Source organism: Montipora capricornis, chromosome 10 (genome assembly GCF_036669925.1).
Source record: "Montipora capricornis isolate CH-2021 chromosome 10, ASM3666992v2, whole genome shotgun sequence".
Lineage (NCBI taxonomy): Eukaryota > Metazoa > Cnidaria > Anthozoa > Scleractinia > Acroporidae > Montipora > Montipora capricornis.
Window position 1 is genome coordinate 19,102,248 of NC_090892.1, and position 15,381 is coordinate 19,117,628.

Here is a 15,381-nt window from a genome sequence, read left to right on the forward strand (position 1 = left end):
GCTACTTAGTAGGGGAGGGACAGGAAAGACCTTTCCCGACACTGAAAAAAAGGAAACGGAGAAATTTAACGCATTTTCTGACTGGATTGCCATGCTATGGCAACCCAGTAGAAAAAAACCCTTGAGCTTCTTGCGCAATTTCTAATTATTTGGTACTCGTCCAATTTTGAGAACGTTCACCTGGGATAGTGCGGTTACCATTTATAAGTGGACCTAGGTAGGTTAAATAACAATGAAGAAATTTGAATATCTTACACAGGTACTTGTATTTGGCTTTTTAGCTGATGCTGCTGTCCTAGATCTTAAACAGCTTAAACAGATCTCATTGGCTGTGTTTTCACTAGGCTGATTAACTAGCTGAACATTCTTCCTAGGTGTTTGTTTACAGACCGACATTAGCTAGTTAAACATGACATCTGTTTTTACTGGGAAATTTTAAGCCTCTAATAACTTAGAATATTCAAATTACAAATCCGCGCAACTATCAAAAATGGCGGGGGAGGAAGCGCTTTTAATGAGTTCACTAGTACTGATTCTCGCTATATTTTTGCGAAAGAGAAGGATTTTTGTTCAGAGGATACGATTAATTTCTCGGCAGATGCGAAGCATGCGACAGAATGTTGTAATCCTGGCAATTCAACGCCAGAACAACATACATCGCCGTAAGCGCAAGACCACGTGGGTCTATCTAAGGCCGCAGTTTTGGTTCGAACAGCTCGTTGTAAATCGTTACCAAGATCATCTGTGGCGCGAGCACTTCAGAGTGAGCAGAGATACCTTTGAACACATCCGTGGACTCTTTGGCCCTGAGCTGGTACGACACAACACAATTCTTCGCTAAGCTATCTCCGTAGAGAAGCGGGTTGCCGTTGCGCTCTTTGGAGATTAGCTACTTGAAATTCATATAGAACCGTCGGGCTAATCTTTGGAATCGGTCTATGCACTGCTATGAACATAAAGGACGAATTCTGCACTGCCTTGTTGCGAAGAGCGAACGATTTTATCAAATTTCCCAAGATCGAGGCCGAAACTTCGCAATCCATACAGGAATTTCAGGACATTAGCCGTTTCCCTCAGGTCGTAGGCGCACTTGATGGGTCCCATATTCCAATCAGGGCGTCCAAAGAAGACCCAAACGAGTATGTTAATCGGAAAAGCTTCTACACCATCGTTTTGCAGGGAGTTGCCGGTGCGAAGTTTTTGCATGTGAGTACTGGCTATGCAGGAAGTATTCACGATGCTCGCGTACTACGAATGAGCTCACTACTACCTGCAACAGAAAACGGCGACATCTTGCATTCCCCAACGCGTAGGATAGGCGGCACCCAAGTAAAACCACTCATTGTTGCTGACCTAGCTTATAAACGTACGACCTGGTGCATGAAACCGTTTCCTCAGACCAGAGCCCTGACCGATAGCCAACGAGATTTCAATAAATCATTGAGCAGTGCAAGAGTGGTTGTGGAGTAGGCATTTTGACTGTTGAAGGGGAGGTGGAGGTGCTGATTGAATAAGCTGGATGAATCAGTGGAATTATTGCCTATTGCATACTACTCAATATTTGCCTGGAGGTTAATGATCCCACTGAAATTGATGTCAGTGATGGGAATGGATTGCTCAGAGTGCCTCTGCCAGGCCATGATATCAATGTAGATGGTGCTAGATTAAGGAACATCATAAAATACAATTTGTACTGAACCTTTATTTTATGACACTTTTCCTGCAAAGATTACTTCATTTTCATTTCAGTTTTCATATTTTAAGCAAAAAAAGATGTTATTCTGGTACTTCTTTTTTGATTATTAACATGTATGTGATAATAAAAAAATGGTATACATGAAAATTTCGAATTAAATTGAAAAATGATATTAATGTGATCGATGCAAGACGAAGGAACTTTGATTTCTTAGAAAAAAATATTTCATTTTCATTTCATTTTTTTGCATTTGTGGTTACTGTTGTAAGCAAATAACTGTGTCATTCCTTAAGTTCTGAATTCATTGTAAACTAGTATTAAATTTTGAGGTTTTTACTATTTTATAATTGGGACGAAATTGGAAAATGGGGTTAGCAACACTTGATAGAAAAAGTTCACTTCAAACATGTTCAATAGTGACAACAATAAAACATCTATGTACTTGATGTTCACTTCGAATAAGAAAATCTATGTACTTGCTTGATTTTCACTTCAAACAAATTTAACAGTAACAATAATAAAAAAATGTATGTACTTGATGTTCACTTCAAACAAGTTCAACAGTAACAATAATAAAAATTAAAAATCTTTGTACTTGATGTCCAAAAACATGTGACTGAAAGTCCGCAGTACTCTTTAACTGTCTCCTTTAAAATTGTTCCCTATTTCTTTTATAGCATCAAACATAAGTTTTTGACTTTTAAGATCTCTCTCTCTCTCTGCCTCCTTGTCGGCGAGGCACTCGAAAAGCTCGTGGTCTTTACATTAACTCTCTTGTAAAAATTCCACAAGGTCACTATTGGACTCATCCGAGGCAGCCTTCGCTTTCTTTACGGCAGGCGATTTTCCTTTGCTCCTTTTTTCAGAACGCTTTGGGTTTCCTTTTAAGTTTTTTTTTTCGAACTGCTGTTCCAGGTCTGCATCGCTTTCGTGATCTGCTGGAATATTTGATTCACGTGAAGCTTCAGAGTCACTAACTGAAGCTGCGTTGGCATCTTCAACCAATCCACATTCGAAAACTTCTTTCGGCGTGATGTTCGGCTTGAATCCCAAAACTTCCTCGATCTCGTCGTAGTATTCGAACGATTCCCAGTTGTTGCCACTTCGAGAATTGTGGTCCTTTATTCGTTTGTACTCCTCCTGAAGGTATTTTATGCGCGCCTTACACTGCGTACCAGTGCGGTAGCTTAGTATTCTCTGGTCTTGAAGAACTTTGTGATGGCCTCCCACACAGTGCTGTTTCTTTTCTTGCTGATTGTGAAATTGTCCCTCCACAATTCAAGTAAATACCTTGTCTCCGCGTCTGTCCAGTTAGAGCCACGGTTCCTGTTCGTAGCTCCTGGCTGTGGATTTTCTTCGTTCGTTGTGCTTTCGATTGCGCTGCTCGGGACTGAGCTTGTCGAGGGTGACGCATGTGGCATGGGAACTTGGTATGGAAGAACTGCTGGTTGCCAGTAATGCGGGAATTGGTTCTGCATGCCAACGCTGTGAAACAGGTAAGGCCCTGGACGAGGGATCTGAGCATCCAACGGGTCCGGAGGAATTGTAAAACGGTGAAAGAATTGGGAGGGTTTTTTGGAATTCGTCAGGCATGTTTACAAGCATACAAGGTTTTGTTTCGAAAGAGCCAAGAGGCGAGCGTTTGCAAAATAAATTTGCCAAATTGTTTGTCTGATTGTTTGTGTGTCACTACACGCGATGCGATTGGTTGGGGTATTTGTCGGGACAAGTTAAACCATCTTGCGAGGTAGTATAACTGCGTGGATTTCCTGTCGTAAAAGTTGTTTTTCCTTGTGAAAACAGCTGGCATTGTCAACTCGCTAAACACTACACAAAATGTTTTCAATGTATTTCTGGACTTTTTTCTGACTTTATCGAGCTAAAATTGTCCCAGTGAAAACACAACCATTGTATCCCAAACATTTTATAAAAAATTATTTACGTAATGATTAACTTTCCATCAGACTTTGACACCATAGGCTGCTTCAAAGACACCTCCAGTCGAGCAATTCCAGTATTGGAAGGAAAAGATTCCATCCTGGATGGCTTGTATGGTGCTCGAAAGAACCCCATTGCAAAGTGCGCCGTGGCGGCAATGCGAAGAGGACACAAGATATTTGCAGTTCAAAATGGAGGAGAGTGTTTTTCCAGTCGTGCAGTGGAAACGACCTTTGACAGGTACGGCGGATCTGCAGCCTGTGGGTCTGACGGCGAAGGCGGAAAATGGGCCAATCACGTTTATCTCATCAAAGGTAAAATACCAACGAAACTGAATGATCTATATTTAATGCACCAACGATAATATCAAGTGTTGAAGAGTCGACAAAAGCCCTGATGAATTAGTGCAAATAACTAGTATAATATTCAAGTACAAGGAAGGATTACGTTTTTCAAACATTGGCCGGGTAGCACTTATATTTGAACAGACTTAACTGATTAGAGTGTCATGTGAAGTGCTAAGTTTCTACCCCATATAAACCATGTGAGCGTTAGCCCTACTAATGGAAATGAGCCCACACTAGGACAGAGAAAAACTCTGACCAGGGTGGGAATTGAACACACGACCTTAAGGTTAGATCACCGCTGCTCTACCGAATGAGCTACAGGGTCAGACGGGAGCAGGCCGTGGGAACTGAAGATGTTAAAGGTCACGGCAATGAACATCTACAAGGAAGGATTACGTTTTTGCAAACTTTGGCCGTGTAGCACTTAAATTTGAACAGACTTAACTGATTAGAGTATCTTGTGAAGTGCTAAATTTCTACCCCATATAAACCATGTGAGCGTTAGCCCTACTAATGGCTCCCGTCTGACCTTGTAGCTCAGTCGGTAGAGCAGCGGTGATCTAGCCCGAAGGTCGTGGGTTCAATTCCCACCCTGGTCAGAGTTGAGTAACAATGTAGGAATTTGAAAATCTGAAACAGGTACGGGTGTACTTGTATTTGGCTTTTTAGCTGATGATGCTGTCCTAGATCTTAAACCGCTCACTAACGATATGTCTCATTGTCTCCCAAAATTTGTGTAAAAAATGTTTTACTTAATGAGTAATTTTCCATCAGATTTTGACCCCCTCGGTTGCTTCAATGACACCCTCACTCGAGCCATTGAAACACTGGAAGGAAAAGACTCCATTCTGGATCGCTCGTATGGTGCTCGAAAGAACCCCATTGCAAAGTGTGCCGTGGCTGCAATGCGAAAAGGATACAAGATGTTTGCAGTTCAAAATGGAGGATGGTGCGCAGCCAGTGCTACAGCGTACGACACCTTTGACAAGTACGGGAGATCGGCAGCCTGCAGACCTGACGGCGAGGGCGGACCATTAGCCAATCAGGTTTACGTAACTAGCTGCTAATCAGCGGTGCCATGCGACACCAGAGACTTGTAACTGATTGCTGAAAAAATAAACATCTCTGTTGCGAACGGGTTGTTGAACATTTTTTTTTTCCTTTCGTTGCTATGGGACTGGCTAACTTTTCCGCAAAATTAAACTTTTTTCAATTCTTTGCTAGTGACAAAGTGTAGATAATGAGAGATTTGTTGGTATTAGGATTTTGTTTGTTTCTATTCTTGCCGTTGAGATTGACGAGGCCGCTTATGAAAGAAACATTTAATCAATTTTCGAATTCCTTGCTCAATCAAACCATTTTTTCTTTGAGCCCTATTGTCATCTAATCAGAAATGGGTGCCTTAAAATGGGGAAGACACACTCAAGAATCAATCAAAGAATCAATCAACTTTATTTAAACACGGTAAATGGCTCAGCAAGCTGGTTTTCAGACATGCCGTGTAAGAATTACAAAGTATAAATGCTAAAAAATTACAAGAATTTCAAGATATAAATGTTAAAACGACTAATGAACTAGGTATAACTTAGCGGTAAATATCATATAATGGCAAAGAAATTTAAACAATAGTAATAGTTAGTAACAAGCATAATTTACTATATAATAATACGAACAAGCCATGTAAAAATGTGCCCTAGCGAGGTAAAATGTGTCCTATGATATCGCACATTTAAAGCTTGCAAGATCCCTTATCTCACGTATTTGATTTGACAGTTGGTTCCAAGCATTTGCACCTCGATAGGAGAAAGAACGTTTTAGAAAATTCGTTTTAGGTAGCGGTAATTGGAAGTCATAGTTCGAACACCTCAAATTATAATTGTGAACATCTGAGGTTCTATGAAAATACTCCTGGACATACGTTGGACAATTGTTATTGAATACTTTAAACATCGTAATTAACAAGTGCCTTTTCTCTCTTTCTTCTAAGTTTGACCACTCTAGAGAATTTAGCACTGCTCTTGATCGAATAGAGTAATCAGCCCTAGTAATAATCCGTGCTGCTCTATTTTGTAACTTTTGTAATTTGTCAGCACGTGTTTTGGAGCAGTCACTCCATACAACATCACAATAATCAAAATAAGGTTGCACAAGTGAATAGTAAATTGTCTTAAGAGTCTCTTGATTGTCAGTTAATTTTCTAGCTAAATACAACATTCGCAAGCCATTCGAGACTTAGATGAAGTATGTTTGATCTGATCATCCCATGTTAGCATTTCATCAATATGAACTCCCAATAACTTAGTACAAGGCTTATGTTCAATTGGCCAATCATCCATCTTTAAATTCATGAATTTAGCTTTTGTCAAATTTTGCCGAGAACCAATAGTCATATAACTAGTTTTGGAGGTATTGCAACTTAATTTGTTTGTCTGAAGCCAATCATGCATGTACTGCAGCTAAATCACTATTTAAGGAACATTCAATTGTGGATATATCTTCATGAGCCATAGTTATATACGTATCATCGGCAAACATACCAGGTGTTGTATGTTGTAGACATTTTAGGAAATCGTTTACATAAAGTATAAACAAAAATGGCCCAAGTATAGAACCCTGGGGAATGCCACATGATACATATTGTTCTGTGGATAAGAGTCCATTTACGTAAGATCTTCGTGTTCTATCAATCAAGTATGATTTAAGCAATTGAAGAGCATTGCCAGTGACACCGTAACAAGAAAGTTTACGTATTAAGATGTTATGGTCTGCAGTGTCAAAGGCTTTCTTTAAATCTATAAAGACACTACCATTAAGTTTACCAGCATCCATATTGGTAAGCCAAAGGTTTACTGCAGTTATCAAAGCTGTACAGATTGAATGATTTGGTCTAAATCCAGATTGAGAGTCTGTCAAAAGATTTCCTGCTTGGAAATACTCTAACAGCTGAGTATGCATGACCCTCTCTATAATTTTTGATATGGCAGGTAGAATAGAAATCGGTGTATAGTTGCTTGGAATATTTCTTTCATCGGACTTAAAAATAGGATGTACTTTTGCCTTTTTCCAATCATCAGGAAATATTCCAGTCTCCAACACTTGATTTATAATATCACATATAGAATTTGAGATGTATGGACTACAAAGCTTTAGAAGTCTGCTAGAAATATTGTCCAATCCGCAACTTACCGAGGGTTTGAGTTTAGTAATCAGGTTGTGAATGTACCCTTCACTTAAAGGTCGAAAATAAAAATTTGAGTCAGCTCTATTTAAATAGTCCTCTGGTTGAAAAGCAGTGTCTGGAATACCAGATGCCAGTTTACTACCTAGGGAACAAAAGTGGTTATTCATTTGCTCAGCTATATCTTACTTTTCTGTAAAATCTTTGCCCTCTTAAACAAGTTCATTTATAACTGTTACTTTACAATTGCGTCCCAGGGATCTATTTATTACTTTCCAAGTTTCTTTAAGATTACCACTATGCTTCTTAATGCTCTCATTAAAGAAGTTAGTCCTGGCTTCCCTAATACTAGTGTTTACGTCATTTCGTGCCTTTTTATAATCATTCCACATTTGATGAGAACTCAGCTTGACTGCTTGCTTTTTTAGAAAATCACGCTTTCTCATCTTCTGCCTCAGTTCGGATGATATCCACGGTGAAGATTTACTTTTCACTTTTCTTTTCCTTATCGGGGCATGTTTATTCGCAATTTCCAGAAACAGAGATTTCCAAACTAACCACATTTCGTTTGGGTCATCCAAAAGAGAAGCAAGATGGAAAGGTGTCTCTTTTATGTCATCAATGAAGGCATCACTATCAAAATTTTTAAATTGTCGAGATTCAATTACCTTTGGATCAGTTTTGGGCGTATTATGTTTATGAATAGCATAGATAAGACTGTGGTCAGAAATACCAACGTGTAAGACCCCATGATTTGTTATGATATCTGGTTTGTTAGTGAATATGTGATCGATTAGTGTTCTGGTAGTAGTAGTGATTCTCGTTGGCTGATCTATCAATTGAATGTATCGGTACGTTTCAGTAATAAACTTTAAGTGTTCAGCATTGCGGTCAGGCGTTTGCGGTAATAGATTACAGTTAGTATCACCTACAATCATACTCTCCTTATCTTCTTGATCAAGTTTTAGCAGGTAGGATTCAAATTTGTCAAAGATTTCAACCTTCGAGTCTGGAGGTCTATACCAAGTTGTCAGCAGGAATGGCCTGGACTTGGGCTTTTTAATTTCAACCGTCAAAATTTCTAAATCTTTGTGAGAGGAGAAGTCTTGTCTGTTTACGTTATTCAAGGATTGTCTAATGTACAAAACTACACCACCACCATTTCTATTCCTATCGCAGCGGAGTATATCGTATCCCTCAATGTCTACCTGGCTATCAGGAATTGTTTTATCCAATTTCGTTTCGTTCAATCCAAGTATGTCAATTGTTTTATCTTCCATGAAAACACACAATTCGTCATGATGGCAAGTTAGGCTACAGATATTAAGAGAAGCAATTTTAAATCCCCTCATTTTTGGTAAAGTAGGGAAGCTAGGGCTTAAGGACGTTCGCGCGCAAATTTTTCAACATTGATTTTTTTCTGAAACTTTTACCATTGTAAGATAATGAGTTAGTTATGTCAGAAATGTAAAAAAAATGGGGGGTCACCGACTTCGTTTTGGAGAGAACATGCCCGGAAAAACACCCAAAATGTGACAAAATCGGGCTTCGTTAGCGAATAAGGCCAGTGTCTGTAAACCCAAATATATTGCAATTAAATCTTTGAAGTGAAATCTTCTCTGTCAAATATTGTTTAAGTGGACTTATTAAGTGAATTTAGTCAACTGGTGAGGTTCCTTAAAGATCAAGTTCGCATTGAGTGACGACAGTTTCACGCGCCTTGCAGCCGCAAGATGGCAGGATTTGATGTCCCATGAGCAGAAATCTTGAAATTTTTTTAACTTCCCACATTGATTTTTTGTTCATTTTTGGACAACGTGGAGATAATTGTAAATAAAATCCGTTTCTGGAAAGAAAAATAGGGGTCACCGAACGTCCAAGAGCATTAAGGCCAGGCAAAGCTATTGCTGGTTTTCATTCACGTGATCAACAGCCATGTTTTTCAACGAAAACAAAAGGAAGCGTTTGCATAATAATAGAGTTAAATTCCCGGAGGATTTGGTCGGGGCACCAACATGGCCGCCTTTTCTTTGTTTAGGGCACCAACATGGCGGTCGTGACGTCATGTGAAAACCGAGAATAGCAATGGCCTTTTGCCCTATCATTTCTCATTTTATTACTTACACGCGCGCGCTCGTGTATGACGTGGCGTGTGCATTCGCGTGCGCAGTAAGGATGCGCAGAAACAATTGGCGCGAACGTCCTTAAGTTAGATGAATGTAAGATGCTATCCATTACACAATTCATACTAAGATCATCATCCTGATTTAATGACTTGTCATTCTTCTTACTTGGTTCAAGTAATTGTTCCACATCGTGATACGGTCCGATGGTTTGCGTACTTTGAAGTGATCCTGCCGAAAACCCGCCGCTGCCGTTGCCAATTCTTGACCAGAGGGAGGTAAATTAGCTCGTCTCAGATATTTACAAAAATTACTACCAAGGACTTTACTCCCACTACTGTTGAGATGCAGATTCGATCTATTGAAGTGATGAGCAACTACATTCTTGTTATCAATGTTTAAGAATCTCCGCCCTGTCAGCAATTTGGCCTTTATCTCCACGCTGACAGAGACTGCTGTTGCGGACCAACTGCAGTCTCACATGTCTCGCCATGGCTTGTACCCAGTTCTCCAATCCGCATATAGATGCCATCACAGTTCTGAGACAGCCTTACTAAAGGTCCGTAATGACATCCTTCTTAACATGAATAAGCAACATGTTACTCTTCTCGTGCTGTTAGATCTCAGTGCTGCGTTCGACACAGTGAATCATGAAATTCTACTTGAGAGCATGACGTCGAAGCTTGGTATCGGAGGTACAGTACTATCATGGTTTTGCTCCTACTTATCTGGTCGATCGCAGCGGGTAGCTGTTGATTATAAACTATCGAAGTCATTCCATCTTGACTGTGGCGTTCCGCAAGGGTCCTGTCTTCGCCCGCTGTTATTTAACATCTATTGTAGCAGTTTAATTGATATCGTTGAGGTTCACCTACCTGAATTTCATTCCTACGCAGACGATTCTCAGCTATACCTTTCATTCAGCCCGAGCAACTCTTTGTGTCAAGATGCTGCTGTGAGTGCCATGGAGGCCTGCATCGCTGACATCAAGAAATGGACTCAGCACAATAGTCTTATGTTGAACGACGATAAAACTGACTTTATTATGATCGGAACTCGTCAGCAATTAGTTAAAGTCAATGTAACTAGCATACGAGTGGGAAATCATCTGATAACCAAGTCCAGATCTGTTAGGAATCTGGGTACTTGGTTCAATGATACATTTGATACGTCCCAACATGTGACCAATCTTTGCAGTGCATCATTCTTTCAGTTACACAATATAAAATATTTAACGCAAGAAGCGGCCGCAACACTGGTGCACTCTTTTGTCACAGGCAGAATCGATTACTGCAATAGCTTATTGTATGGTCTACCTGACTACCAGTTATCCAGGCTTCAAAGGGTCCAAAACTCGGCCGCCAGATTAGTTTATGAGGAAAGTAAATTCTGTCACATTACCCCATTATTGATGAAACTTCATTGGCTTCCCATAATCTACAGAATCAGGTTCAAAATAGCACTTTTAACGTACAAGGCAATCAGTGGCTTAGCGCTGTCCTACATAAGTGATCTTATTTCCATTAAGACCGGTGCAAATTACTCTTTGCGATATGGCAACGAATTACTTTTAAATTTTCCTTTACGTAAGTCTTATTCTACACTTGGTGACCGTTCTTTTAGTCTGGCTGCCCCTCACGTTTGGAATTCACTTCCTTCCTTCATTAGGAAAGCCACCACAATTAACAATTTTAAGAGTCAACTTAAAACTTATTATTTTAAATTAGCATATCTTTAGTTTACAGGAATTAACAATTTTATTGGCACTTTGAATTCATGTAATTAATCTTAAGTTAACTTACAAATCTATTTATGAACATATTCTTAGCTTATATGAACTGATAAATTTTATTGGTATTTTAATCCATGTTAAGCGCATGCAATCATTCTGTCATGAAGCATGCGCTATATAAGTTTTTAAGTTATTATTATTATTATTATTATTATTACGTTGGTTTGCTCGCAAATAGATTCAGTGAGTCTGTTAAAACGGTTGATTCTATGAGCAGTAACAGCAGCTGAATCATTTCTCAACGTCACAGCCGATATAGCCAGGGACTTAGCCTTCGGTTTCAGGTCAGTGATTAACATGCGTAACTTTGTGGCAGCCGTGTCTTCATTTTCAACAGCTAAATCATTTGTTCCACAATGAACTATTAAGGCCGTATTCTCATCTAGTTGGCCGCAAGCAAGAAGCTCATTTGCTTTATCATGGATATCCTTAATCTTTGCTCCTCGCGAACATTCAACCTTAACCTTTTCCCTGAGGGCACGGGATAATTTCCTAGATTCAATGTTCTTGACTATCGAGTCACCAATTAGGCAGGCTTCCGTCGATTTGTCTGCAGTTATAGATACTTCCTTTGATGAATAGTGGGCTTTAACTGCTGATTGACCGAGAGGAAGACGAGTGGATGATTCCGAGATTCCAGCAGTAAACTTAGATGTAAACTTTTGGTTGTGTTGTAATCGATATTCTGCTAATTGGTCAGCCCAACTCATAGATGTTGAAGGATTTGCATTGTTTAACTGTGGCGAAGTTTCGTCACAAATTTCGCCATGTGATGGATCAGGTGATATTTCACCAGCAGAATCTTCTAACGTCTTAAATCTCTTTTGAGTATTTACAGGTCTTTTCTTGTCGCTGACAGTTGTCCACTCCTGTGTATCAGACGAGCACTGTGATTGGTTCTGGAAGTGAGAAGTTATGTCATTTCGGAGATTTTTAACTTCATTAGCAATTTCACTGGTTGCAGTCAGGAGCGCAGCATGAGAATCTTTCAGCTCATTAAGCTCCGGTAACCTCTGTGATTAGTTCTGAAAGTGAGAAGTTACATCATTTCGTAGTGTGGTCAATTCAGTTGTTATTTCATTGTTTGCCGCCAGTATTGCCGCATGAGAAACTCTCAAATTGTTAAGTTCATTAAACACTCCTTTTAACAACAAGGACAATTGCTCTAATTGCTGATCGAAATCAGCTTTGCTATCTTTGACCGGATTTGAATAATTAGATTCGTTGGGGTCCAAAATAATTTCCATATATGCGTTATCGATAAAATTTTCAGCCTTGCTTAGGTCGTCTTCTGTGGATAGTACAGGAGATTTAACAACATTCCTTTCACTTGTGTTACCACAAGTTGTATTTGAACCATCGCTAAGTGAAATAAGGCCAGATGAAATCTCCTCTCAACTAGTCGGACAGAAAAGGCAAAAATAAAGTTAGCAAATGCAAATAGAAAATATATTTATTTGAGAATAAAACAAAAGAAAGCGTCACGCTTTTCGCTACTCGAGTACTATTACCAATAGTCCTCTAGTAGCTTAGCCAATCAAAATGCAGCATTTGCATTAGTCCACTAGTTGGGTGATACTAATTGTACATAGCATACTAGACTTGCCACAAGTCGACCTCACGATAATCCCAGGAGAAAATGTTTTAGCGAGCGAATCGTGATTTTTCGTACGCGAAGTAAATGAGCGAGCGACGAAGTCGCGAGAGGTCGACTTGTCTCACTTGCAAGGTTTTCATTTGCGTCTCGCGCCAAAAAGGGGATGACGTCATTCGCAAGTCCTGCACTTGATGGCGCAATCCGACGAAAACAGTCGAACATGTTTGTTTCTACGAAATCGAAAGAGGAAATTTGTTGACTTTGTGCTAAAGGTATCAGAAACAAAGATGAAATAAAACAAAAGCTTATTTTCAATCTCCAGTAGCCGCTTGGAAAGGAGATCTCCAGTGGTATTTTTTGGACCAACATCTGTGCCGTGATTTGTGCTGATAGAAACGAAACACTAATTCGAAAGATTAGCAAGTAAGGGAAAGCTTCGAATCGTCGAGAAAGTCAATTGATTTCACTCATGAAAGATCAGGTAGGCTTCAGGTGTAGGAGACGTACTAGACCGGGATTAAAAGATACATCTTTGTGAAACTTTTGCTGACCGTTTAGCGATGCAATGACTCTCATCGATGAATACACGTGCATTTTTAATTTTTTTGTTCCATTCGGCGAAAAATGTGTCGATAGTCGTTGAGAATCGCCTCGGGACTTCCAAACACCAGTTTATACTTAAGATTTTAAATGTGTTGTCTCCTACATATGACGCTCTAATGCCACGACAATTGCGGGCTGGAGACCAAATCTTTCGTGATTGAAACCAGTGGAACAATTACGAATACGACCAAAAACGCGACCAAAAGCGTACGGGACTAGTTTAAAGGTCAGACTTTTCCCAGCTCTGGTTGGAGCAGACACAAACATATATATGCAAGACAGATATTCTTGAATTATTTTCCTCTGATAGTCTGGAAGTCACGCTTCCCTGCGTGTGGCAAACTTTGATTGACAACTCTATCCCCTGGGGTCCACGAGACTACTCTGATTGGCCTAGCTCAGCGACCCGTTTTTGGGTCGCTAAAATTGGCGCCAATCAAGTATGAAAAGTCCTTCGTTCCGAGCGTATCTAGACGAGTCTAATAGCATACTAGACCCAACTCAAGAATAATACAACTATCTTCTCCTATTGCATATAATCATGTGCTTATAGTGTCAATCAAAGGTAATCAAATGTCAAATTGAATGTACTGTCCGGATGTACGTATCCAACAAAACGAATATATAATTCAAACCGTAAAGTTACGCGTCACACTCTCCTACAACTGCTGCACTTTGTCATGGTCTCAATGTACATTCTGTAGATGCGCTTGGAAAACACGCATTCTGTTCAGGCTCCGCGTTTTGCACAATTTCAATGTTTTCGTTCACTTCAAGTGGGAATAGATGCTTGACACTTCTTGTAAAAATTCTCGGATTTCGGTCAGCACTCGCAACCTTAACGCGTGCTCTTCTCACGTGTCCATCCTTGCCCGACAGGAGTTTCTCTACAACAGCTAGCTTCCAAAACATCCTTTGCGTGGAAGCGTTCTTCAGAATGACCACATCTCCAACAGCTATCTCAGATCCCTTTCGATGTGAACCTTGTGCGTGTTTTTGTTTCAGACTCAATAAATAGTCATTCCTCCATTTGTTAGCAAACTGCTGTCGATGCAGCTTGATTCTCTTCGAAAATGATGCGTTAGTGCTGACGATCTCGACGTGTGTCCTTCATTCGGCGAATTAATTATTCTGCGTCCGTTGATAAAGTGAGACGGCGACAAAGTGTAACGTATTCCCTCTTGATTGTCCTCCACTTAGGTTAGAGGTCGTGAGTATACGACTCCCTCCACTTCAACAAGGAGGGTGTTCAGTACATGAAAACTCAAGGTGGTCCTCCCGATAGCCTTCTTTAAACACCTCTTGACATTCTCTATCAGACGCTCCCAGAACCGACCCCACCATGGAGCCTTTTCCACTATGAATTTCCACTGGATTCTCTTGTTTGTCAAATGCCGCATAACTTCCTTCGATCTCAAAATTTCTACGATTTCTTTCGAGGCTCCTCTGAGTGCCTTCGCGTAAACGACTGGTAAACCTTCTAAACGACAGTAGAAACGCATCAACCGTTAGATTTCTCGTCAACTCCAAATGAACCGCTCTTGTAGAGGCACATATAAATAAACAAACTTAACACTTCTCATTTCCGCTCTCAGAGCAAATAAAGGTCCCGCAAAGTCTATACCTACATGTGTGAACGGTGGGTCTTCCGCAACACGAATTCTTGGTAGGTCTGGAGGAATTGCAGGTTGGATAAGGAAGCTCGCCGAGCTTCTTGCAGATTATGCAACGTCTCAGTACTCGTTTCATTAACTGCTTGTCTCCCACAGAGAATCCAAAATCGCTCTCGAAGGGCAGTAAGCAAGTTAGATCTGAGTGCGTATTTGCTACCTTGAATGCGTAATTGCTACCGTAGAAAATACGCATTTTTCAGTCAGTGCGTATTTGCTACCATGAGTGCGTATTTGCTACCGTAAGAAATACGCACTTTTCGGTCAGTGCCTATTTGCTACGCAAAGTGAGTATTTCCTACGGTAGCAATTACGCAATTTTCAGACAGTGCATATTTGCTACCCAATACAGAGTAGTTTTTCATTTTGGTCAATATTCTAATTGGAATTAGTATGATTAAGCCGTATTTTACAAGGTACAACATTTTTGTGCAAAA

The 15,381-nt window shown here is 40.0% G+C and overlaps 1 protein-coding gene and 2 pseudogenes across 1 annotated transcript; 1 reads left to right on the forward strand and 2 right to left on the reverse strand.

The window, feature by feature from the left end:
* The first annotated feature begins 482 nt into the window (after window positions 1–482).
* Window positions 483–1,470, forward strand: LOC138018680 (uncharacterized; annotated as a pseudogene).
* An 862-nt stretch (window positions 1,471–2,332) lies between these two features.
* Window positions 2,333–3,617, reverse strand: LOC138018681 (myb/SANT-like DNA-binding domain-containing protein 1; annotated as a pseudogene).
* Window positions 3,618–7,371: 3,754 nt separating this feature from the next.
* Window positions 7,372–8,511, reverse strand: LOC138020373 (uncharacterized). The gene has a single exon (XM_068867373.1). It carries the CDS (start codon window positions 8,509–8,511, stop codon window positions 7,372–7,374), a length of 1,140 nt encoding a protein of 379 aa, XP_068723474.1.
* Between the last annotated feature and the right edge of the window lie 6,870 nt (window positions 8,512–15,381).

What these genes read in the sequence shown, in the direction of transcription:
- LOC138020373 (XM_068867373.1), bottom strand. Translation starts at nt 8,511, where the DNA reads ATGAGGGGATTTAAAATTGCTTCTCTTAATATCTGTAGCCTAACTTGC.